This window comes from Acartia tonsa, chromosome 10, assembly GCF_053477335.1.
Source record: "Acartia tonsa isolate MP-2025a chromosome 10, ASM5347733v1, whole genome shotgun sequence".
Lineage (NCBI taxonomy): Eukaryota > Metazoa > Arthropoda > Copepoda > Calanoida > Acartiidae > Acartia > Acartia tonsa.
The window spans coordinates 23,983,640-24,010,690 of NC_137269.1; the positions used below are offsets into that span (position 1 = coordinate 23,983,640).

At 31.7% G+C, this 27,051-nt stretch overlaps 1 protein-coding gene across 4 annotated transcripts; it reads left to right on the forward strand.

The window, feature by feature from the left end:
* Positions 1–6,464: 6,464 nt before the first annotated feature.
* Positions 6,465–22,169, forward strand: DNAlig1 (DNA ligase 1). Of its 4 annotated transcripts, none has more exons than XM_080174040.1 (16): positions 6,465–7,144; positions 7,697–7,747; positions 8,367–8,521; positions 8,810–9,626; positions 10,585–10,926; positions 12,278–12,404; positions 12,846–13,036; positions 13,697–13,837; positions 14,177–14,273; positions 15,994–16,176; positions 16,525–16,582; positions 19,592–19,763; positions 20,217–20,315; positions 20,552–20,651; positions 21,317–21,417; positions 21,843–22,169. In XM_080174040.1, exons 1-16 carry the CDS (start codon positions 7,125–7,127, stop codon positions 21,982–21,984), a joined length of 2,796 nt encoding a protein of 931 aa, XP_080030166.1. In that variant the 5' UTR covers positions 6,465–7,124; the 3' UTR covers positions 21,985–22,169. The 4 variants fall into 4 exon arrangements, with proteins under 4 accessions (XP_080030166.1, XP_080030167.1, XP_080030168.1 ...); XM_080174041.1 differs by having other exon boundaries at positions 6,641–7,144; positions 7,697–7,762; XM_080174042.1 differs by having other exon boundaries at positions 7,091–7,248; positions 7,697–7,762.
* The last annotated feature ends 4,882 nt before the right edge of the window (positions 22,170–27,051 follow it).

A 27,051-nucleotide genomic window follows, 5' to 3' on the forward strand; every position in this document is an offset into this window, starting at 1 on the left:
TACACTTGTTATTTGTGACGCAGCTACCTCTGTAAACTATTTTGTCCGTAAGTTTGGCTATCTTGGATTTCTTCCCTATTTTAACTAAATTTGTAGGCTTTCAGAAAAGACCTATAGCTTTCACTTCCTCTAAATAAAATTGTTGAAAGCGAAGCTTTTCTAAAATTAGGGCCCTTCCGTAATGATTAGCCCTTTTCATTTATTTAGGTATGGTAGAATTTTCCCATCGTATACAAACTTTGCATGAGGATTCCTATAACAGTTAGGAACGATTTGGAAACTTCATCAATTTTATAATCCTTACTAGAAAGTACGTACCTCCATTTCAGCTCATACCAATAACGAAATTAATTCGGAAGAAAATCACGAAACCTATACGTGTTTTTCAGCTGTCGTTGGGGGGCAACACATCGTAAAATTGACGACCTCTCCATTTGCCCCCCAAATATTATTTTAGATTTATTTTGCTTGTTGGTTATACCTTATTCCTGCCTCCATTTAAAACCTGCATAATAATTTTTAATTTTTGGAAAAATGATCCCTATTACACCAAGGTAACAAGTTACGCATCTGTATAATGAAGTCCTAAAAATTTAGGTATGTCCTTAAACAATATCCTGTATATCAGCATTATTGCATAAAAATTACTAACAATTAACTAACCAGAGGTGGGTTCTTTCATAAGTATTGCTGAATTATCTTTGACAGTCAGATAAGCAAATTTTATTATGTAAAATCTTTTTAAATTTCAAGATGATTGTCTAAAACAAAATAGGGTTATTAAAATACTTTTTTTTATCAAAGATTCAGAAATTTTTATTGTTATTTTAGAAGATTTTTTAGAAAAAATTATTGAATGGCCTCCATCCTGGTGGGATTAGGAAGCAAGCCAACCTGTGAGTGTCATCCAAGTAAAGATGACACTCACAATGCAAGTACATCCTAAAATGAAATACAGGTGGTTCAAGTCAATTTCAGGTTCCGGTATGATCCTTTAGGTCCTGATAATCCAGGCCTCCAGCAAACTTTAAATGGCTCCTGTTACCTTAATATTTAAAGAAGTTGTATCAACTTTTTTTGCTTTTTATTTAAGATAGCTAGCCGGTTCTTTCAGTAAGTAGTAGATGTAAAATTTTTCATAGAATTCAGATATGCAATCGGTTTTTTTGTAGACCTCTTATTTTTTAAGTAATTTAAGTTTTTAAAAAAAAATAGTTAAGTCGGTTTTAAGGTACTAAAACGCAACAAAATAAAAGAAGAAAATAGCCAGTATGAACAAAAATAGTAAGATCTTTAATTTGACACCTTACTTTTAAAATTCTGTTGAGTAATTGTTGAAAAAATCTATTTTTTAATCTCGGTTTAATCAAAACATTAAACCTAAATATTTTCTCATACAGACATAAAAAATAAGGGTTCATATATACCATTAGAATGAGAAAAATAATATGAATCCATTCTAAGCAAAATTGAAAAAGTTAAAAAAAATTGTAATAAAAAATAGAAAAAATAAAAAGTTTATTTTAAGAATTGTAACTACTAAACTAGCCAATCACAAATCGCAAAAATTGACGAATCGGGAAGCTTAACCTATAAAATTAACCTATTGAATTGCCAGAAAAAAAGGAGAACGTTCATACAATATATACAATATATACAATAGATACTACAATAAATATAGTGATATTAAAGAACATGTAAAGAATGAAAAATTATGAACAAATATGCATCAGTCTGTTTATAAACTTCAAAACAATGCAGTTAAAAATACATTATTGTTTCTTGTGTTTAAAAAATATCTGCTACATTGCATTGTCTTTTGTTTAGGTTTTGTTCAGGTTTGGTTCAAGCTAACCCTTTAAAGTCGAAAATTATGATTCTTAAAATAAACTTATTTTTTTTATTATAGTTTTATAAAACTTTTTCAATTTTGCTTAGAATAGATTCATAATATTTTTCTGATTCTAAAGGTATATATGAACCCATGTTTTTTATGTCTGTTTGAGAAAATATTTAGGTCTAAAGTTTTTATTAAACCGAGGTTAAAAAAATAGATTTTTTCAATAATTACTCAACAGAATTTTAAAAGTAAGGTGTCAAATTAAAGATCTTACTATTTATGTTCATACTGGCCATTTTCTTCTTTTATTTTGTTGCGTTTTAGTACCTTAAAACCGACTTAATTATTTTTAAAAAAAACTTAAATTACTTAAAAAATAAGAGGTCTACAAAAAAACCGATTACATATCTGAATTCTATGAAAAATTTTACATCTACTACTTACTGAAAGAACCGGCTAGCTATCTTAAATAAAAAGCAAAAAAGTTGATACAACTTCTTTATGAAAATCTGCTGCTGTTTTCAAGCTCTAAATAAACTAGAAGAAACAAACAAAAATATATAAAGTGTGCCAAAACTTTTATAAGCAGAAAATTATAGATACACATCTTTTTTTAACTTACTGCAAAATTGCCAGCTAATGGATTCTGTTTAATGACATAATTACTTTTTAAAGATTTGATTATTGAGAAGCTTCGTTTGGAGATAAAAGACATCTGTAAATTGTTCTTCCTTCATAAAATTAGGATCTACATATCAGTAGATATTCACTGTGGGCTACAATTGAATCAAGACAAAAGTAAGTGCCGAGCCCTGGGACCTATGTAGGGTGAAAATAGACATAAATCCTTGATGATTCCAGGTGGAGACAAAATATTTTAGCGGGGTCTTTTGGTTTTTTTTCAATTTAAAGTTCTGAAAAAAAATTGAAAAAAATATGAAAATCTTGAATAAAAAACAAACAAAAAATAATTTTTAATATTTTTTTTTATTTAAAGATACAAACAACTTATATAAATACTATAAGCTTTAAAAAAATCACAATTTTCAAATTTAGACTTTCAATATAAATATTTGTAGAAAAAACCTAACAACAAATTCTAACATATTTCTGATCAACATAGCAATAAAACGTCTTTTGCAAAATCTTTATCATCAAAAATAAATAGCACTTACTAAAGACTTTTTTTCATTTAAACTTATACTTTTCACATTAATTAACTTTAAAGATTGATTTTTTTAAAAAGAAAGGTTGCGTGATTTTTTTATTCATAATTAATTGCCTAATTTTGAGATTCAGATAAAAAACCTTACTGCTTTATATCATTGGATACTCTACTAGCAGCGGCTACGCCTCTAGAGGCATATAGGGACCCTTAGGTTGGGGGGGAAGACGAACCCCACCTTACTATTACAGTTTTTTTTAATGAAAAAGTTAAAAACATTTATTTTGGAGAGTTGATTCTCTTGGGATAGTGATGGTACCCTTCCCCAAAATAGTAATAAACCTTACCAGGACATATAAGAAGCTACCATATAAAGGAGAACCACATTGGTTCAGTGGTTAGTGAGATCCCTTGGTGCACAAAGACTTACATAGAACGTGTTACTTTATTATAAAGATACATATAAACACAGAAACTCTACAATCAGAGTATGTCTGTTTGTTCATCTGTCTGTATAAAAACATTACAGAATATATTTATTTGGTACTAGGGGATACGCTCCTAGAGGCCTTTAGGGGCACTTGAGAGGGGAAGAAGTGGTTGAATTCTACAACTAGATTTTTATTTTAGACTTAAAAAGAAAAAGTTATTTTTTGTGTGTGAAATGGGGTCCTTTTTTAGGGGTTGATTTCTCCTAGGATGGTGGAGGTACCCTCCCAAAATAAGTTATAAACCTTCCAAGAACCAATGAGAAGCTACATAGAAAAAAAAGAACCATTGATCATTGTTAATTACTATTCAGGGATCTAAAGGGATAAGACAATGACCGCTAAATTGATTTACATTCCCAAATATGATACATGGATAACCCTTCTCTATGTTTCAGTTAATGGTTGAATTGTTGGGCACTTAATTTAATAATCCAACCAAACAAAAATCGCAACCGGTCCCCTAAGTAGTTAAGCCAACGAATAACAAATTCCTATATTAAACTATGGGGACTAGTCTAATAAATAGCCCATTGTCCCATCTCGCTCTGATTAATATATTTTTGTATCTGTGTGTTACACTTGCTATTTTCTTTATTTGCATTCTTTTAAACTTCACTAATTATGGATGTTGTCTTTTTCCCTTGTTAAATCCAATTACCTAATTCTGGATATTCTTTGAGGTTAATAATTACAATTATATTTTATTAAATGGAAAAAGAACAATTTAATCATAATTCAAGATAAAAATTATTTTATCACTAGCGGTTTTACCCCTAGAGGCATCTAGGGGCCCTTGATAAGTGGGGGGAAGTTGACCCCTCCCCTCCTTTCAGTTTTAGTATGTAAAAGAAAAAGTTTTTTTTAAATGTTGGGTAGGAACTAATTTTTTCTAAACTCAAAACTTCTCAGGACCATGAAAAACTTGAACCAAGAAGAACTATATCAGTTAAGCGGTTACAAAGAATCTTCGTTACCGACAGACACCCTCACACACACACACAAACAGACAGACACAGAAACTGTTACTTTTATATAAGGATTAATAGACACTAAACTACTCCTTAATATGTTGATCCTATTATCAGTATAAAAGATAGGTCAATAAAGAAGAACCAAATTGGTCCAGCGGTTAGCAAGAACTTTAAGCACAGACAGAAAAAACACACGGACATCCTATCTTTTTTATACAGGGATATAACTTTTAAACGATAGGAAATTTTTTTTTCTCCAGATGATATTTCTCTCATTGCTTTAAAGCACTATTTATGAAACAAAATAGATTGGTGTCTGTTTGTCCATCTTTATGATGCTTAAAAACTGATATGGTTCTTTTTTTACTTTACTATGTAGCTTCTCATTGGTCCTTGGATCGAAGGTTTATAACTTTTTTTGAGAAAGAGAAGAGAAATCGCCCCTTAAAAAAGGACCACAACACACAAAAAAAACTTTTTCTTTTTAAGTCTAAAATAAAAATCTAGTTGTAGAATTCAACCACTTCTTCCCCTCTCAAGTGCCCCTAAAGGCCTCTAGGAGCGTAGCCGCTAGTACCAAATAAATATATTCTGTAATGTTTTTATACAGACAGATGAACAAACAGACATACTCTGATTGTAGAGTTTCTGTGTTTATATGTATCTTTACGTTCTATGTAAGTCTTTGTGCACCAAGGGATCTCACTAACCACTGAACCAATGTGGTTCTCCTTTATATGGTAGCTTCTTATATGTCCTGGTAAGGTTTATTACTATTTTGGGGAAGGGTACCATCACTATCCCAAGAGAATCAACTCTCCAAAATAAATGTTTTTAACTTTTTCATTAAAAAAAACTGTAATTGTAAGGTGGGGTTCGTCTTCCCCCCCAACCTAAGGGTCCCTATATGCCTCTAGAGGCGTAGCCGCTGCTAGTAGAGTATCCAATGATATAAAGCAGTAAGGTTTTTTATCTGAATCTCAAAATTATGCAATTAATTATGAATAAAAAAATCACGCAACCTTTCTTTTTAAAAAAATCAATCTTTAAAGTTAATTAATGTGAAAAGTATAAGTTTAAATGAAAAAAAGTCTTTAGTAAGTGCTATTTATTTTTGATGATAAAGATTTTGCAAAAGACGTTTTATTGCTATGTTGATCAGAAATATGTTAGAATTTGTTGTTAGGTTTTTTCTACAAATCTTTATATTGAAAGTCTAAATTTGAAAATTGTGATTTTTTTAAAGCTTATAGTATTTATATAAGTTGTTTGTATCTTTAAATAAAAAAAAATATTACAAATCATTTTTTGTTTGTTTTTTATTCAAGATTTTCATATTTTTTTCAATTTTTTTTCAGAACTTTAAATTGAAAAAAAAACAAAAGACCCCGCTAAAATATTTTGTCTCCACCTGGAATCATCAAGGATTTATGTCTATTTTCACCCTACATAGGTCCCAGGGCTCGGCACTTACTTTTGTCTTGATTCAATTGTAGCCCACAGTGTATTTGATTTTAAAAAATGTTCCTATTAAAACAAATTTTTAAAGACAAAAACTACATAATTCGAGATCATATATATTATCTCCCATTTTCTTTTCTCTTTTTAGGTGTAAGTATTTTAAAAGTTAATTTTCTTATCATTTCATTAATTAATAAAACCTTACTCTCCCAAAATATATTATTTTTACCGAGAGATGTCTCTGCTGATAATGTTTTGAAAACGGCAAATTGAATTTTTTCGCATCAAATTAGCTAAATTTCAAATAAAATACAGCAAATTATTTTATCATTTCTTTAAAAAACATACTTTCGTAAAGTCATTAATATATCAAATTTAATATTGATTTAGTAAGAGCTAGCTTCATAACTTACAAATTAAAAGAAAAAATCCAGATGATTACGGTAAGATGTGCCGTGTGCATTTGAATTTATCGATTTTTTTTAACTTATAAATAAATAAAGCCTTCTTTATTAAATATTCGCAAAGATATTCTTAAATCGCCCTGAAGGAAAGACACATATTTCTAATTATAAAGTAGTTTTGCTATTAAACAGATATTTTTCTGTGTTTAAAAATTATGGCACCTCTGTGAAATGCCTTATGTATGTAAGACTAAACATGCGGAAATATGGCGGGTACTACGGCGTGGCGAGTCTTTGTTTGTACCCGCGTAGTCCGGCCACAGACGCTGCAGTCACTCACTCCCAACCTAACATAACATGGCCAAATTCTGTATTTTATTTTCCCCTTCTATGAAATGGGGAAATTATTCTGTCGAAATTTAATTCCACATAAAACATAAAGATGATAATCAAATTTGTTCAATGCTTAAATAGCTGTAGTAAAATTAAGTTCATGCAGAAAAATCATAATTTTTTGTTTGTATTTACCGATTTTTAAATTTCAACAAATGCTTACCACTTGAGAAATACATTATTTTGCTTCAAATATTAAAAACTATGTTTTAAGGGGAAAAATTTATAAAGAACAAACAAAATCATTAAAATAAAACACAAAATAAATTCGACCACCAAACATAAAAACCACGTGCCTGGGGATTTTTTTCAGGTGGTCAATTTGTGTTGTGGGGAAAAGTTGTATCTGGAGTTTGGTGACCCTGAGTTGCTCTCACGCGGGTTGGGAAGGGATACAACATGAGCCAGAGATCGATAAGGTAAAAATTTGTCCTTTATGTAGTAAAAAGTTAAGTTTTTGTACCTTTTTCAGTGTTTTCTTTATAAATTATGTTCAAAATACTATAGATATATCTTTTTAAAGGTAAATTTTATATTATAACATTGCTTTGTGCTTAATATTTTCAGTAATAACCGTATTTATCAATTTCGCGGTAAAAACTAACTTCCGTTATAATATTTGTTGTCTAAATTATTAATAGCAATCATTTGTAAATTCGATATTAAGATTTATAAAATTAAAGTTTGTTAAATGTAGAATATCATTTTTTATTTAGTAGATAACTTATCAAATAAGTCGTAATGTTTTCTATAAGATTATAGTTTCATTAAGATTTGACGATTTTAACACTTACACTTAAGATATGTTCATATATGGTGTAATTTATCGTATTATACAGTTTTCCGTGGATATTACAAATTAAAGTAGTTCTATTTAAAAATAATAAACTTGATATTTTTTTCTGTAATTAGGAAATATAACCGTTATTACTTAACTTACATTTTAAAATGTATAATATCCTTTTATCTAGGTCGTTTTTCACGCCGAAGAGCGCTAAAACCACTTCAGCAGAGAAACCAAAGTAAGTTCATTCAAGGTAATTTTATATTTATCAAAGTCATACCGGAAGTGCTTAATATATCGAAGTATAGCGTTATTTTGCAATAACATATTAAAGTAGTCTTTTATTTGTATGATCATTTTTCTTGCCAATCCCTTTCTTTTCTCAGAGAACTTACAGCTGTCGTAGAAAGTTAAATTATTCATATCCTGTTTTCCGTTGCTTCTTGAGACAGTTTTTCAATTTGTTTCATCAACAGATCTACAGTATACATGATACATAGATAACTACCTACCCTTTTTCATTGACCTTTTCGTCTGCTACTAAATTATAATTTCCGGCTACTTGGCTGTGTAAAAACACCATACCATTAGTTGATTTTTATTAACCTTACTGAAAGTGGGCACAAGGACAGTGCGAAGGGGAGATACAGTTCCCTCTCTAGTATATTACTCTTATGTTTTATCGTATTTGGCTTGTTAGTTGATTACTGCAAATATGATACAATCCAAATATGTTTTATATTTTCTAAATCTTAATTGGATGTATTCTGAAATGGAAATCATTTGAAATATTTGTTATTTTAAATTCTTACAATTTTGGGCGATGACTTCAGTCTTTTCATTATATGTCTTTTTAGGGAAGAAAATGTTAGCCCTCCCAATAGCAAGGAGAATGTTACTCCAAACAAATCTTGTAGCGGCGAAAAGGATGGAGATAAGAAAAATGGAACACCTGCCGCTGATAGCCTGCCAGAAACCAACCTGGATTTGCCAGTTCCATACAGAAAGACAGGTATAAACAACATCTATTTCGCGGCTTTTAATGCGAAACGTTTCCTTATTTAGGTTCCATCCGTCCGTAATAAATTGCTGTTATCGTTAATTTAGGCATGTTAAAATTGTCCTAACGATTTCAAACTTTAGTAGTTGGGGTAAAATTGAGAAATCTTAGCAACTCTATAACCCTTACTAGATTTTCCGTACGTCTTGTTTAAAACCTGTTGTTTTTTCTACCTATTTGACAACAATTGTTATGAAATAAAATTACCTATTTAGCTGATTTTTTTCTTTCCAATTTTAGCACCTAAACCTGGGAAGCGATCTTCTGACGGCAATACATTACAGGCGCAGGCGCCAAAGAAAATCAAATTAGAAGAAGAATCAAAGAAATCTCCTAGAAAAGATGAAAAGGAGACTAAAGTTGAGACTAAAGAAGAAATTAAGAATGAGGTGAAGTCTGAAAAAGATGATGAATCTATGTCTCCTGTAAAGGTCAGCAAATCTAATAAGAATAGAATAGTCAGCGATAGCGAAGATGACAGCCCCGTTAAATCTAAGCCTAAGCAATCTTTCCCAATTTTTGATAAATCACCAGCTAAAAAACTTAAAACAGAAGATTCTCCTACAACCTCACCACCTAAAAGTACAGACTCCGCGAAAAAGAGTAAAGTTGAAAAAACGCCTAAATCAGACAAATCTTCTAAAGCCCAGAAAAATTCACCTAAAAAATCCCCCAAAGAAGAATCCCCCAAACCTTCCACCTCTAAAGAAACTTCTCCTAGACCAAGCACATCAGCCGACACCCCAAAGCCCAAACCTAAAAATCCATTCCAAAACTTTTTCTCCCCCAAGACTGGTGGACAAAAAGAAAATACCACAGCCGAGGATGGAAAAGATTATGCGGTTAAAGTTAAAAAGTTGCAGTATCACCCAGTTGACGACGCTTTCTGGAAAAAGGGGGAGAAAACTCCCTACCTGGCTTTGGCCAAGACCTTGGTTGCCATTGAAGAGACTTCTGGCAGGTTAAGAACCATTGAAATCCTGTCAAATTATTTTCGTTCTGTGATGGTTCTCAACCCGGATGATCTGTTGGCTTCTGTTTATATGATCCTTAATAGGTAAGGTTTATTAGATTTAAGTAATAATTTAAATCCTTTTTTTATGTGCATTATTCCTTGAGTGATTTCTACAATTCACAAACTTAAACATATGGACTTCTCCAGAAATGGATGTAGTTATTCCAATATTATATTTTTATGATATTTAATATTGACAAAATTTCAACAAATAATAGAAATAATCTGCATTATAATATGATTAAATCCACGATAATTTGTCGCTGTCTTGTCTGTGCTGTCGTCTTTTCTCAATTACTCTCGTAATGACTCCTGAGAGATTTAATTTTGCAAAGTTTCACAAATTCACCTTTTTTTCTGAGAATTAAAGGTTCTAGCAAACTCATTTTATAAACTTCATGTGTATTAACTTATCTAAATTAGTATTTTTGTCTCTATTTTGTGTTTAATATTTTTCTTTGTGAATATGAAGATCTGAAGGATAAATATTTTGTAAATGTATTTGAGTTGGAGAGGTTTATAATTCTGTTTCATGAATTATTAATAAGATGCAGATTACAGAATCTTAAGCAAACACCAGGGACTGAAAGGATAATGGCATTTATTTTGTTGTATAGTTCCATCCTTTCTTAAATTGAGTGTCTACAAAGCCTTGCATGAAATAGGAGGAAAGTGGGAATTTCTGTCTATTGTCCCATCCCTGCTGAAAACACCTTGATCAATTCTTTAATTTGTTTTTATTGAGTATCTAAAATTTTACATAGCTTATAGGCACATAACTATTAAATACTTTGGGGATAAAAACATAAACGAATAAAAAGCCAAAATTCAGCCCCTAGATTTGGTTAATTATCAGTCCAGCCGCTTGCGAAAAACTAAATAATCTTACATCTTATTATTTTTATATATGATATTATTTTGTTAAAGCTTGCAACGTCAGTTCAGTAAAATCCTCCAATCACTTTTATATATAAAGAATTGATGAGTATTTTGAATTAAGGTTAGCCCCTGCGTGGACAGGAGTGGAACTGGGTGTTGGAGAATCCTTTCTAATCAAGGCCATCGCCAATACAACAGGCCGAAACCCCAAGCAAATCAAAGAGGACCTAGCCAAGGTCGGCGATCTGGGCCTAGTGGCAGAATCCAGCAAGTCTAGCCAGAAGACAATGTTCCAGCCCAAGCCGTTGACGGTTGAGGCAGTGTTTGCCAAGCTGAAAGAGGTTGCCAACATGACGGGAACTTCAAGTACAAACAAGAAGGTGGATAAGATCCAACAGACCCTGGTTGCCTGCCAGGGTCCTGAGGCCAGATATTTGATCAGAACTCTGGCAAATAAATTAAGGTAATAATTTTAGATTTTAAGTTTTAGAGCTAGGCGAAGTTAAAATTGCCCTTATGTTTAGCCACTATTTTTATCCAATCATACAAGTTTTGGTAGTAAGTATTCTTTTTTTAATGAATCGAACGAATTACCATACTTTTATAGCTACTGAGTTTATCGTTCTTGTTGGATAAAATTGTTAAAATTATAAAAATGTGAAACCTGTACCGGGATAATACAGTGATAAATTCTAGTATAAGTGTGTATGGGAAGCTATTATCATTTTCCAAGTCAGATAGCATAAAATATTACAGCACAAAGCCTCAATTTTCAGGGATTTGGCTCTGTATGTAACCTATACGGAATAGTGCCGCTACTCAATACCTTTTTTCTTTGGGGGGGAGGGGGGGGGGGTTGATAATCGACTAATAAACTTTTAAACGAAGATTATCCTTTTACCAATGTACTTTAAAATTAAATTAAAACATCTTAGGTAACGTTTATTATGTTAAATGATATGAGATAAAACTGCAAGATATATTTAGTAGATGCATTTAAAAATATTTTAGTTTTTAACAGTTTTTATAAAAAAAAAAAAATTTTCTTGCTGAATATTCCCCTTTAGATCAAAATAAATCTAAATCCATTTAATTTTGTTCTCTCTTCAGAGATCCTCACCACTTCTCTTAAAGCCCAAATGTGGAAAATATTTAGAAAATCTAATTTTCTCTCAGTTGTGTACCATACAGAACGTCCAAATTCTAAGGGAAAAGGCGATTAGGAAAATATTTTGTTATAAAACTCAATGTTAAACATGCATATCTACTCTTAAGAAAACTTTAATGGTTTGTCTGCATCAATTTTCTTTTTTCCTCCCCTCCCTCCTTCCTTAAAAAATTTGAAATCCATTTTTTGGATGTCATTACGAGGCATTAATCCTAATAGGACTATTTTGCAATTTGGCGGGATTTTCCAAACTAATTCAAATAGCCACCTCTGCTATATATACACCATTTACTCTCCTTCAAATTATTTACGAAGATTTAAATAGTTTAGAAGAGTTTTATATCAGAGAGATAGAGAGGACAATGGGCTGATTAGTATGCCAGTCTCTAAAGTTTTATTCTTATTCGTTGACGCAACAACTTTGGAGACTAGAGGTAATTTTTGATTGGTTGGATCATTAATTTTAGTGTTCAAACGTTTCAACCACTAATTGTAATCTTCTTAAAGGGTAATTTTGTGTATCAACATTAAGGTTGCACATCAATTTACCGGCCATTGTCTAGTCCCTTAAGATTCTTTGCATATATCCTAAATATGCAGAGAGGTAGGGGAGAATTATTGAAAAATAACCTTGTTATTATTTTAGAATTGGTTTGGCTGAACAATCTGTGCTGCAAGCCCTGGCCCAAGCCTGTATTCAAACTCCAATTGGACAAGATTATCCACCCAAAATACACACAGCTTTTAAATCTGCGGAATCTGAGGCGTTTAAGGTTAGATTATATTTGCGATTAATTTGAACTACACCGTGGTGGTTAAGATGATTCAAATATTTTAAGAACAATATTGTCCATAAAAAAGCGCAGTAAGGCTTGAGATATTTTAGCACTAAGTAATAGTATCCTAGATAGCTCCACGGGTAGTAAAATAAATTTTTAGTTTAAGAAACCTAGTTTTGTTAGCCTCAAGGGGCCTATACGCGAGTATTGAATTTTGGAATTTTTATATTCGTTTAAAATTGTCTGATACGGTTTATGATTATAATTTGGCTCCGGACCGGTTCTAATCTAGCTGATTTTTATCTTAAGCGAAGCCATACTGGAAAAGAAAATCTAAAATTTCTTCATGAGTTGTAAAAAAAAAAACATTCTAACAAAATTTTAGGAGCTTTTAAAACTTATTTGCAAAGAAGATAATGGAAGGAATTATTTCAGGAGAAATTAGCAGCCGAGGCACTGAAGTTAAAAACTAGTTACTGTGAATGTCCCTCCTATGATCTTTTGATACCTGCCTTGCTAGAAGCTGGCATTGATGGCCTGAAGACCAGGTGCAAGCTTACCCCTGGAATACCTCTCAAACCTATGTTGGCCCATCCAACCAAAGGCATTCAAGAAGTTCTTACTAGGTAGGCGTTTTTAAAACTTGTTGCACCGCTACTTATGTAAATAGTTGTCCTTGTAACTTAATTCCTTATGTAAAATGTATGAAATTGTTTCTGTGTTTGATTTTAATTTTGTTTAATGAGAGGGTTGGATAGAATTATGCTAATATATTCTTCTACTTTACTTTCAATTTACATTTTCTCTTTTCATTAACCTGTCTTCATACCTCTTTCCCTACAAATAAACTGTTTACTAGTTGCTGCTTCCCTAGCATCAGTCATCATGGCATTCGAAGAGGGAAGGCGGTCTAATGAGTCCTATTTGAAGTTTTTCTGTCATAAAGAACCTTAACGATTATAGGTTTAATGAGATTTCATTTTTATTCTATTAAGTATTAACTTATCCCATCGACCTAAAGGGATAAGACAATGGACGATAAATTTTACATCCCTAATAACGATATACAAAAACACCCCTTATTTATATTAAAGTTAGTAAATGAAACGTTTAAACACCTAACTTCATAAATCAACTAATCAAAATTCAGTTAAAGTCCTCAAAGCTGGAAAGCCTACAACTAGGAAAATGTTATTATAAAACTTTGGGGACTTGAGTAATAAACAACCCATTGTCCCCTCTCTTTAAACTTAACAACACATGATTGATATTCATTTTTATCTAAGGTTCGAAGCCTGCAAGTTTACATGCGAGTGGAAGTACGACGGTGAAAGAGCGCAGATACACTTAAATGAAGATGGTTCTATCAACATATACTCAAGAAATCAAGAGGATAATACGTCCAAGTATCCAGATATTATTTCTAGGTCAGTTTTTCTCTGGGATCAAAAGGGGTAAGACAATGGACGATAAATTGATTTACATCCCCAAAGTCGGACAAAAAAAAATAATGTTGAAACTGAAAGTCAAATTATTGGTTCAAAAGTTTGACACAAGTTATAAACCAACCAATGAAAATTATGTTTGTACCCAAAATAAAGTAGAACTAAAAACTATGGATTTAAAGTCATTGTCATGTCCCTCTTTGTTTTTTCTTATATTTAGTTGCAAAGCTTCTCTTTAAGTCTCTTATATCTGTAAAAGTTTAGTTTTTAAATCACTGTTTGTAAACTTAATGTTAATGTTTAATTGCAACTTAATTTTAGGTTTAAGAATTGTATGGCCACTGAAGTAAAATCTGCAATTCTCGACAGCGAAGCCGTGGCTTGGGATAGAGAAACTAAAACTATTAAACCTTTCCAAGTAAGAATTTTTTATTTTGTCAATAAAATCTTTATCATTAGTGATAGGATTTAGATAATTTAAGTTTGTTTTGATAATGTCTTTATACTATACGTGTGACGTAGTTAAAGATATAACTCAAATATAAAGCTTCCCCATTAAAGCTGTGCCATATTTGTTCACATGCACTTAGAACCGCAGTGTTTTTGATGTAAGGAAAAGAAAATAGCTTAGAACCACCAATTGTACCCTGAAAAATCTTATTTAATTGAACTATAGATATTAACAAAATCTTATCATTCAAACAAAATAAATTCTTTAGCGGCTCCGCCTCTAATATCTAAGAGCCAAGTAAGATGGGGGGCATAAATAGCCTGAAACTTTATAGATTCCCATGTGAAGGAAAACTAAATCTGTTATTGAAAACTAAAGATTCAGACAAAAATTCTAAGTACTTTACACAAAACGATTACTTAAAAGTAAATTCACAAAATTATCAAATGCAAAAAAAGGAAAAAGTCTGAACTCAAAATGTATATAAAAAGTAAAATGCGAGTAGAGTGAAGGTAAAATGGTAATTGGGATTAAAACTATTCGCCCAAACACACAGTAAAATTAAGGGTGTTCCTTACTTTATGTGAAGTGTAAAAAATATATTTAGCCATCAACTTAAACTAAGTTAGGTACCATAAGGAAATTATATTTTTTTTCATCCAGCTTTTAATAAATTTCGCTGTATAAAAACCACTTGCATAGTTTGGTTGTAGTGTCATAACCTCTTAAGAGTGGACAAAAATGAATATGTCCTTTTTTTCGGGTTTTAATTTTCTAGCTAATATTCCCCTATAAACTATTTTATTATTTACAAAGTGTTCAGTGGTCAAAAATTATATTTTTTTGAGCTTACCTTTTTACATAAAGTTTGCAGCTGGGGGGGGGGGGGGAATGTATCTTTTGCAGAATATACACCCCTGCTCTGTGGCTAGAAGGGAAACTACCAATAAAAGTTTGCGCATTCAATAAATGATGAAAATTATACCAGATAAACCTACATAGACAGACCTAAGCGTTTCAGATTAAATATTCATCTCAGTAAAATACTTTAAATCCATTGCTTTTCTTAAAAATTGAGTTTTCTTGTTTATCCGTCAAGATCTCGCTAACCACTGAGCCGATTTAGTTCTACACTTCAGGGAACCTTCACATTGGTCCAGAAGCAGCGTTTTGGAGCCGTTTGATTTTGGTCCGGCTCCGCGGAGCCGTATCTGGAAATACGGCTCCGGATTCGACCTAAAATCAAGAAAAACTCGACATGTTTTTTCCCATAAATAAAATATTTTTTATTTTTTACTTTTGAAGGTTTTAAAAGTTCAATTTTTGATAAAAATTGACTTGAAAAACTTTATAAGGGCATTTGCACATGCAATAATAGTTACCAAATTATAATTTGTAAAAAAAATATCTTTATTTATCTAGTCCGGAGCCGTTTTTAACGAAAATTACGGCTCCGGTTCAGCAAAATATGGCGGCTCCGGCTTCGAAACACTGTCCACAAGTTTTAAGTCTTGAGTTGGCTTTAGCTTATTAACGTTAAAACCCTACTCTAATTGCATATAACTACTGAACACATTGAGTTTTCTTTTTAGGAACACTTCACAAAGGTTCCGGGAAGGTTTTAGGCTTTTTTCTGCCCTATCTTACCTCGTAGAATTCATAGCATTTACGATATCTTTTTTTTCAGGTTTTATCCACAAGGAAACGCAAAGACGCTGTTGAATCAGAAATCAAAGTTCAAGTCTGCCTGTTCGCTTTTGACCTTCTCTACCTTAATGGCGAAAGCTTGGTGAAGAAGAATTTTGCTGAAAGACGTCAGTTATTGAAGGATACCTTTAAACATATCGAGGGAGAGTTCCATTACGCTAAGGTATGTTTTTTTTAGTAGCGCAGCTTTTATATAATTAGGATATGCTTGTTTGTAAGTCAGGGGGGAATGGGACATACGAATATACAAAACCCTAGTACTAAGTTTTGTAAACATTATTTGGATAAAAATCAATCAATAATTTCAATCTACAGAAGGGGTACTTTGGTTCATTATCACCATGTGTACAGCATGTTTTCTACCATTGTCTTATCCCTTTAGATCCCTAACAATGTTATTTTAACGTAAGCTTTTGGAATTTTATTTTATTAACTGCCTATCAAATTATCACTTGACTTTACTACGATATCAAGAAAAACGAAATAATTCTATAAATCGTAATTTTTACAGGGTGTCGACGGAACAACAACCGAAGAAATTCAAGAAGCACTCGACGAATCGATTAAAGGTGAAATTATTTATGTTACTAAAACTAATGTGTTCGAAACTGTGCATTTGGATTGTTCTTGTATTTTTGTCATTTTGCCATGCGTGATTTAAACTTGTTACAAGCTTAGAGAACTGTTGTTGAAATAATAGGCACTTCTGAAAAGTTTTCTATTCTAGAAGTACATATTATTGCTAGTTTTATTTGCGTGTTTCAATTTGTAAATATTATTTAATGCATCATGTGACCAAAGGTGTAAAAACTAAACTTAATTTTTAGTAGCAAAGCTACTCCTTTTTTCTGCTTGTACGTTAATTTATCATATGCATGAAAAAAAGAATGGATTGGAAAAAGACAACTTGAACAGATTTTATTCACGCTTTGCTTTATTGAAAATTTAAGGATTTTGTTATTATTAAAGCCTTGAAATAAAGCTTTTTACACCGCGATTGATAAAATAATAAGCTACTTAGAAACTGGAAAGATACGAGATGAATGTCACGCCAAGTACACCTAGCCTCTGCATTATAGAAAAAATAATCAAGACTAACCCATAAAACAAAGTATATTAATGAAAATACTTCAATGCTTGTTAATTTAGTTAATATAAAAAGAGTGATAACTAATAGTTAACTAATCATGTTTGTTTGTCTAAGCTTAATACTCTTGTGGTGTGATTCTATTAGTCCATAGCACCAGGGTATTCAGCTTATACAGATATTACACATACACACACACGGTCAGAAACAAACTTATTAGCCGCATATCTTTTGGAAAATATTCCGTTTTTATTTTAAAATTATTTTGCTTTTTTTTAACTCAAAGGGGTCCTTAATGGGTTTGAATAGTTATATTTCGCATGGTTCTATAAACAGCTTTCCGCGGATACAGAAATGTCTATTATAAGATTAAAACCTGTATTGTTAGCTCCGAGATTCCGAAAGCACGGGCCACCAAATGGGTTTTTGATTTTATGGTTCTACGTTTTTTATTCGTAGAAAACTGGATATTATACGATGCGATACATGAATTTCCGTACGGCTAATAATCGGTTCTACTAATCCAGCGGATATTAACCGGTTTCGAAGCCATACTGAAAAAAACCTAACTACATTTTTCATCCCGTTTGCTGGCAAATTACGGAGACTAATATGCTATGGATAATTTAACAGCTTTTTGTAGAAAATCTAATAGAAATGGGAAATACTGTATCTTATTATTATTAGCAGTTTATGTTTGAATATTTAGTACTGTAGAAAATTTGAATTGCCATTACTAATATGGAGTTGTATAGATTGAGTTTTGCTTGATATTTTTTTTTTATGTGTTACGATAACATTGCATATTGATTTTAGTTACAGGGCTGTATTTAGCGATTTTAATCATTATTAATTCAAATGTTTCATCTCTGTTAAAGCAGTAAATTTTGAAGTTGAAAATTAATCCAAAAAATTGGATGGCTACTAAACTAACGCATTTCAAATTCCCTATTAAAATCGCTGGATGATATTCCCTTTTTTAATGGCTATTTTGTTAATTTTAGCCAAATTAAAGATATTAAGTAAAATATCGAATTAACCAGATGGGGCACGGATAGGACATAGGAAGATAAATTAATCCCTCTTCCTTTGATAGCTTAAAAAGTTAAAACTATCTGGATTTTTTCTATCTTTGTCCTCTCCTACCCTGAAATATTAAATTAGCATGTATTTTCAACATATTATTGCTTGATATTTGAGAAGAGGTAAATTACCGAAGATACAATATATTTGGTATCGCTGTTAGGTGGCTCTAGCGTGTGAAACATGAACTAAATTCACATCTGTATCACAGCCAGAGTTACCTTAGCAGAAATACACAGAGACCTCACAGATTTTCTACCAATATCAACTCCCGCATTTTTTCAAACTTGATAAAGTGACGCCATTACAATGGTAAGTGAATGAATGTTTTGTGTTATGACAATATTTAGACAATTTTAGTGAATGCTGCCCAATGGTTTGGTGATTGTTACGTGTTGTTTCGTAAAGGTTCTATAAATAAAAGAAACCTTTTCTGGTTGTACCGTTTCGGTGATGCAAGAGTAGTCAGCTGGTGTTTAAAACCTACCCCTGCAGGGGTCAGGCGTGTGCCGACTAAACTTGACACTCACCGGAATGTTATAATCATATACTTCAGTTATTTTTATTTGGTTCATCATTTTGATTGTTTATCATTTATATTGTGATTAAAATTGAAATATTATGTAATTTATTTTGTAATTTGTTATATTGTGGAAAAAATGATAGTTATTTATCATCGTTTTAGACAGTTTTCTGGGGATATGAAAATTAAAAATTATAATATTATTTCCAGGGGGGCCGAATGCATGGGTTAACATAATATATATTAATTTTAGGACTTTTATTTTAATATTCGTGGAAAATTGTCTGATACGATGCAATACATGATTTTTCAGTATGGCTGAGAACTCGTTCTGATCTAGCGGATATTAATCAGATTCAATGATTCTTTGGAAAATAATTTATTGTAATTCTAAGCTTATTTGCTTTTGAACTGAAAAGTTGAATAATTTTGGCTATATTGAATGTTAGCATGTTATCTGACTTTATTGCATGTTTTAAGTTAGGGATGGCAATCCGAATGTTTTTGATAAATCTGCTAATTGTGGGTTGTTTTTGTAATTAATGCAACGGATTGTCATCCTTGATAATTATGAAATCAGTTGAGATTTTAAATTGTTGCAATGTAATGATCAGATTTCAAAGTTAATTTTCAGAAATCAAGAATTTTTATCATTGAGTTGATATCGATAAATGCCGTCATTTTAATATGTATCCTTGGGAACTAATGTAGAATTTTGGTTTCAAACTAGCATTGCTTCAATCTGTAAAAAAAACAATTAATAATCATTATTGGTTTAACTTATAGTCGATTGTCTCATCACTTATTAAGTTCAGATCCACCATCTTCCCATAGATCAAGATTTTATTTTTGAAGATAACTGTGTTAACACTTTGATTGGTTTAGATAACTGCGAGGGTTTGATGGTAAAAACTCTGGACCACGAGGCCACCTACGAAATTGCCAGACGGTCCCACAACTGGCTCAAGCTGAAGAAAGATTACCTGGAGGGTGTTGGGGATACCCTGGACCTTGTAGTCATTGGTGGATATCTCGGCAAGGGAAAGAGGACTGGAGGGTAAGTTCTATTCGGAAAAATGTTCTTTAATTTGAAAAAAAAAATTCGGATTATGGAAAGAAAACTAAGTAAAAGGTTTTGTTGTAATTTCACAGTAGCTTTCCCCTAGTTCTACCCCCTGTGGGGAGCTATAACCCTGCGGGGCAATCATTAATATATACCTAACCTAAAATAACCTATCAAAAGTTAATAAGACAACCCGCTACTTAGTTTTCATTCCATGATCCAAATATCCTATTACACAATACTTCGAATGATGACAACTGCTAACCGATTTCCGAGGAAGCCTTGAGGGGGTAACCCTGTCTTATCCCTCCTTACGGAGGGGTTTTTCAGGGGCGGCTCCTCCTCTCGGAGTTGCCTGTGACGACGAAAGTACCGTGCGACTGACAAACAAAATTCAATTGCCAACTTTTTTTTGCCTTGTATCAGATTTTTAGTTTTATGTTTAAGGTATGGTGGATTTTTGCTGGCCTGCTATGATCCTGAGAACGAGGAGTATCAAACTATTTGTAAAATTGGAACTGGTTTTAGCGACGAGGACCTTCAAAAGTAAGTTGAATTATTCATGTTTTTTTTTATTGTGCTTTGTTTTGTAGGTTGCGGGTAAAATCCGTAAAAGTGTGTGTTTTAAAGCTTTAAACCCCTTTGATGATGTTTTAATTTGTATTTTTTTTAAATTGCTGCATTATATAATGTTATTTTACTGTTGAAAGAGAAAAAAAAATTCTTAAATGAATATTAGTATTAAAAAAAGACAAGTTTCTACTAATTCATTTATCTTTAAGGCATGCTGGCTTCTTTAAAGAGCACGTGATCCCGCAAGCTAAAGGATACTACAGCTATGATCAGTCACACGCTCCAGACCATTGGTTCGAACCAGTTCAGGTATTTAAAAATTTTTAAATAATTTGGGACTAACGAATAAGATATCGTGGCCATAAAACTTTGGGTACCTGAATATTTTTTAGTCCGGAGCCGTTTTTTAACGAAAAATACGGCTCCTGCTCCGAAACACTGGTTTTAAGTCAAACATATTTCCCTCTGGGTTAATATTCTTATTTCTACATATAACCTCTAAAGAGGGCTGCTATTCTATAAAATGGTTTTGTCAAACGTCTATTTATTGAAGACAGTTTTGAAATTGTCCATCTTTTTTTATAGATCTATTTTTTTTAAATTTTAACATTGAAACATTAGTGAATATTGATTTACTTCATACGGACCTAATTGACCTTGTTAAAACATATCTGCATTACAATTAAATTTAATTTTACATTGATTTATTGCAAATACTTTCATAACCTGTTTCCCAATTCAATACTTAAAGGAAGGCTGCAGGAAATACAGCGCTCTATCTAACTGCTGAAAGACTGCCAAAAGTAGACCCAATGCCCCAAATTCAAGCCATCTATCTTTTTGAGATGCCCAAAACTTTTGTGCTAGAATTTCAGACGTTAGAGCGGTGTAATTCCTTCAAGCTTTCTTTAATGTTTAAATCCTACAAATATTGCTTTTTAAATTTAACAGAAACTAATAAAATATATGTTAAGGTATGGGAGGTGAAATGTGCAGATTTATCAGTGTCCCCGGTACACAAAGCTGGCATGGGGATTGTAGATCCATCTAAAGGCATCAGTCTTAGGTTTCCAAGGTAAATACTTAATTTTATCAAGCTCAAGCAAGATATGTACTCTATCATTATTTTGTCTTTTAGAATCCATCTAGTTCATGTTAAATGTTTTTTTTTAGTTCTCTAATAAAAAAAATAATTTTTATTTTTATTCTCGCATAATACTTTTACACTTTTATATGGGATCATATTCTCTTGAGTTTTACTCTAGGTTAGGCTTTATAAGTTTATTGGGTACATGGTAGCCCTGCAAGAGCATAAAGAGATAAATCTACCCCTCTACCATCTTATTTTTAGATTTTTTTTTAAATGTGAGGGTTTGTTGTAAAGCCGTAAAGCCCAAAATAGAAAACCGTAAAATTTAAACTGAGATTTTTAATTCAAAGCCCAATGACCTCTCCCTCATTGCTCAAGCTTGCTTGAATTAAATATTTGTATAAATTCAGGTTTATCCGTATACGTGATGATAAGAATCCCGAGATGGCAACCTCTAGTGAACAGATAGCCGACATGTACAGAAACCAAGATCAAATTAAGAACCAGATCAAAAACAATCCAAAATCTATGGAAGATGATTTTGATTTCTAAACCCCTAACCTATCGGGGAAGGGGAATCGGTTATTTTAAACTTAAAAATAATAAGATTTTAATTTTATGATAATTGTAAAATGACATATTGAAGATTTTAAAAGATTACGCTTATTGTATGTGATAGTTTTTATATATCAATGAAAAATTCTGTATTAGAAATAAAAATATATTATTAATGTAAACTTATTGGAAGTTTTTTTTATTGTAAATACTCCATAACTATGACATGTCTGTTTGTCTGAATGTCTGTAAATAAACCTTGCATAAAAGTAACAGGATGTCTGTAGATGTCATATGATGCATGTATTTACTCTACTGATATGGTTCTCCTATACAGTAGAGATTATTAGGTTAAGACAGGTTATTACTATTTTAGGGAGATTCCCTACACTTAACCTCTCTACTTAACCGCATATTTTTCCTGGTTAATTGGTTAAACTACAATTATATGGCATATAATATTTGAAAGAATTTCTATTTTCTACCACGTAGTTTTTAAAATATCAAGACTTGTAAATAGTCTTTTTGTGATATATGCAATTTTAAAAGACGATTTTCAAGTCTTGATATTTTAAAAACTATTTGGTAGAAAATTGAAATTCTTTCAAATATATGCCATTTAAATATAGTTTAACCCATTAACTAGCAAAAAATATACGGTTCACTAAATAAAGTTCAAATGCATTTCGTGAAACTACCCCTTTAAACAACTAAAATGTTAGATTTTGTAAGTAGAGGGTTAACCCTACATCCACTCTTTCCAAGTGGCCTCTAGGAGTGCAGTCGCTCGTAATACAGGAATAAGGTATAACCAAAAAGCGAAATAAATCTATAGGTAATAATATTTGGGGGGCAGATAGAGAAGTCGTCAATTCCAGCTTATACCAATAACGAAATTAATTCGGGAAAAAATCATGAAACCTATACGTGTTTTTCAGCTGTCGTTGGGGGGCAACACATCGTAAAATTGACGACATCTCCATTTGCCCCCCAAATATTATTTTAGATTTATTTCACTTGTTGGTTATACCTTATACCTGCGTCAATTCTACTGTGTGTTGCTCTCCAACGACAACTGAAAAACACGTATAGGTTTCTTGATTATTTTTCGAATTATTTTCATTGTTGGTATATATAAGCTGCTTGTAATAACAAACCTGGCTCATAAGTGAGTGAATTTTTTTATGGCTGCGAAAGCTATGAAAACCAGATGGGGAATTATTAATTTATACCAGCTTTGTTAGCACTCGGTCCCTCTATATTTTAAGCTGCCTATATTCTGTTACAGTGCAGTGTTAATGGTTAAAAGAAGAACATATTTTCATCGAATTAAACATAAAGTTCTAGTTATAGAGTAACTGATTATACAAAAACATGTTTATTCTGCTTGTTTGACCGCTAAGTTTTATCAATGTTAAGGTCGGTGTCCATTAAATAAAATTGAGTAATTTTAAAAGCGAAGCTTTTTTATAATAAAGTACGATTCAGGAAGCATAGCAACTGCATAATAGTTATTTCTCGCATCGTATTATAAACGGCTTTCCGCGGATATAGAACGTACAATTGTGAGATTAAAACTAGTTTTTTTAGCCCCGAGGTGCCGAAGGCAACGGCTAAAAAAACTGGTTTTAATCTTATGATTGTACATTTCTATATTCGTAGAAAGCTGGATATAATACGATGCTAGACATAGTTTTTTTCGTATGGATGAGAACCGGTTCCTATCCACCGGATTCGAATAAATACGAGAAACATTATTCTAAAGTCTGTAAGTCCATTTTAAACATTCCGATTTTTTACTTGTATAATATGTAATTCTGTATGTAATATGCAGATTGCTATATCTATTTTTTTGAAATTTTCCATATATATGTATCTGGTTTTGAAGATATTGAGTTAGAACTCTAAAATTGAATTAATTGTCCATTGTCCCCTCCCTTACATGTCTTTTCTGATGTACTGAAATTTAGTTTCCGAAAGTGTACCTAGCTTCCGCGTCCTATCTCAATAATTGCTACTAACTAAAAAAGCTTCAAACTTCAAAAAAAAATCAAAATTTGAAAAATTATATTTAAATCATTTATACATTATATCGCGTTTCTTTTTGACCGGAGTCGCTGAAAATAGCGTTTGCAATAATTGGGTTATCTGCTGCTGTACAACTTTGGAAATTAGTGAAGGAAATTTTCTTTATGAAATACATATATTTAAAACCAGGAAAACAAACAAACAACAGACAACAAAATTTTGTATTATATCATTATCTCAGGTTATAATCCTCTTCATCTGAATTTTGGAATAATAATTCCTATTACATCAAGGTATAATGTTTTAAGCAAAGCATCTCTATAATCAAGTCCTAAAAATGTTGTTATGTCCTGCATGCTAGGGACAATTCCGCTAGTTTAAAGTAGACTATTTTCTTTGCAGAAAATTCGAAAAAAAGTTGTTGAAAGTTAAAAACACCGTGCGTGCATTATGTTCATACTTTGTTAAAAAAAAATTTACTTCAAAGCCTAAAAATCAAACGTTAATAGGGAGTAACGTGCTTTAAAGGGGACGTTAGAATAATATTATTTATATTAAACAGTAAAAGGACATACTTAGAAATTTAGGATTTGATTATATAGATGACTCGCTTATAATATTGTAGATTGTTGTCCAAGGAATCATTATTCCAAAAATCAGATATAATAGGATAGTCATAATAAAAAAATCAGCATGTTTTAAATGGACGTACGGACGTTCTGTTAAAGTTGCAACGCTTCCTAAATCGTATATAACTTTTATAGGAATCATATCATGCAAAGTTTAAAATCAATAAAACAATTCTAACATGTCTAAATTAACGAAAAGAGCAAATCGTTACGGACGGACAGACCGACCTTAATTATAGAAAAGCTTTGCTTGAAATTTGCTCTTATCACAATTAAAGCATAAAGCAATTACGTCATGTTGATCAATGAGGCGATAAAGGGGAGGTGACATCACACCCCCCTCCCCTAACTTTTTTCGCATTCTTAGTGATTCTACCCCAACAACAACTATTTGTGCACGCCACAGCCCTCTATTCATTATTTTGTTGACAAATTGTTTGACAGAAAGCTTTCTGAAAAAACTTGGCAGGTTTGCGGGCCAACCCTACGCAATTTTAGAATACTTTACCAGAGTGAGTGTCAGTGTAGTGCTAGCTGTTGACCTCGAAGGGCTGGTCCTAGAGATCTCTTTTCTTTTGTATCACAGCTCAATTCAGACTTTGCCTCGCTTATTATTGTACTGTTATACTACAGTTTTATTATTCTTTAGGAATGAAATTTGAAATGTGAATAGAAATAATAATAAAACAAGGGAAAGCTAATTTTAGTGCTTTTGAGTGATAATGTTCAGTTTGTTTTTAAAGTTAAGGAAATGCATGTTATTGACGTATCTATGCTGTTAATGTATAAAAACAAAACCGTTATGTACATAGTAGCTTGATGTCTTTCCGTCCATCTCTTCGTCTGTCTCCTAAAATTAAGATAAATTCGGTAACCGCTGAACCAATCGGGCTCCTTCGAATTCAGATCTCGTAGATGATAGGCGCGCAACTGCTAGATCATTATTAAAAAGCGTTATATATGTCAGGAATTTAAAAAGCGAAGCTTTTCTACAAATTGGGTCGGTCGGTCGATCCGTCCGTTACGGATGGCTTTTTTCGTTAATTAAGGCATGTTTAAATTGTCCTATCGATTTCAAACTTTGCATGGTGATTTCTGTAGTAGTTAGGTATGATTTAGTAAGCATAGCAACTCTATAATCACTACCAGAATGTCCGTACGTTCATTTTAAACATAATGTTGAAATTTGTATGTGATCTAATTATTCGATTAATTTGATTTTTGGTATACTGATTCCTGGGACAACAGAGTACAATAATATAAGCCTAATATCAAGTCCTAAAAATGTAAATATGTCCAGTCCATAAATATTATCCTGTAGCAAGCAGTTTTTCAACAAATTTACTTACAATTTAAATTCGACTCTTATACATTTATATTATGTTGTCATCCTTGTTTGTTTATTATTTAGTTTTATTGTTTATTTTTTTAATGTTCAAATGTTTTAAGAAGCTAGGTCATTAGTGACTATTATACAAATGCAATTCATAATTATCTTTAACTAACACTCTAACAAAGTTTTTTTATGTAGCGAAGCTACTCTATAATTTACTTTGTCTGTCAGTCCATCAGTCAGTAACGCTTTGTGTGTAATTTTTTCTCAGTTGCAATTTAAGATAGACTGCTGATTTTTTGGCGAAGATTCCCTGTACCAAAGAGCATCCAGTGTACTAATTACTTAGCCCGTCAGTCTGTCGGTTATTCTACAAGATATGCAGGTTTGGCAATTTTAGATTTCTTAAGTAACGAAATATATATGTACATTAAATATCAAAATCTTGAATATTCTATTGTGTGAAATTCTGTATACAAATATTGAAATGAAAACAAGAATGACGTCATTCTAGAAAGCATAACAGAAAATTAAATCCGCCATGCCTATTTTTGTACGTAAACAGAAGTGAAGTTATGACTTAACCAGCAGATTCACAAATTGCCTCTAGGGACTGTGTTTAAGAAAAATAACCTTAAACCATCCACAGCTGAAAGTAACACCATAATTGGTCTACGTGTTTCTCAAATTCTATGATTCAGACCAAAAAAAGTAAAAAACTTATATAACTAAAACCAGCTGATTAAAACTAAATCAGTCCATAGGCTGAAGCTTTAGTCTAACAGACATTAATTTATTTATGATTATACAATAAAAAAAATCTATCCTTTAGACCACAAAATGTAAAAACCTTAAAATCTAAACCAAATAAATGCAGATGTTTAAAAGATCATAAGATTCAGTGTAATATTTGGACAGACATACAGATAGATAGATATTATTCTACTATTATAAATTTTTATTAAAATTGGACTGCGTGTTTCCTAAAATATATGCTTCAGACCAAAAAAAACTTATGATCAAAACTAAATCAGTTCAGTGGTTTAAGGAATGGTAAGCTTCAGTTTGAAAGAC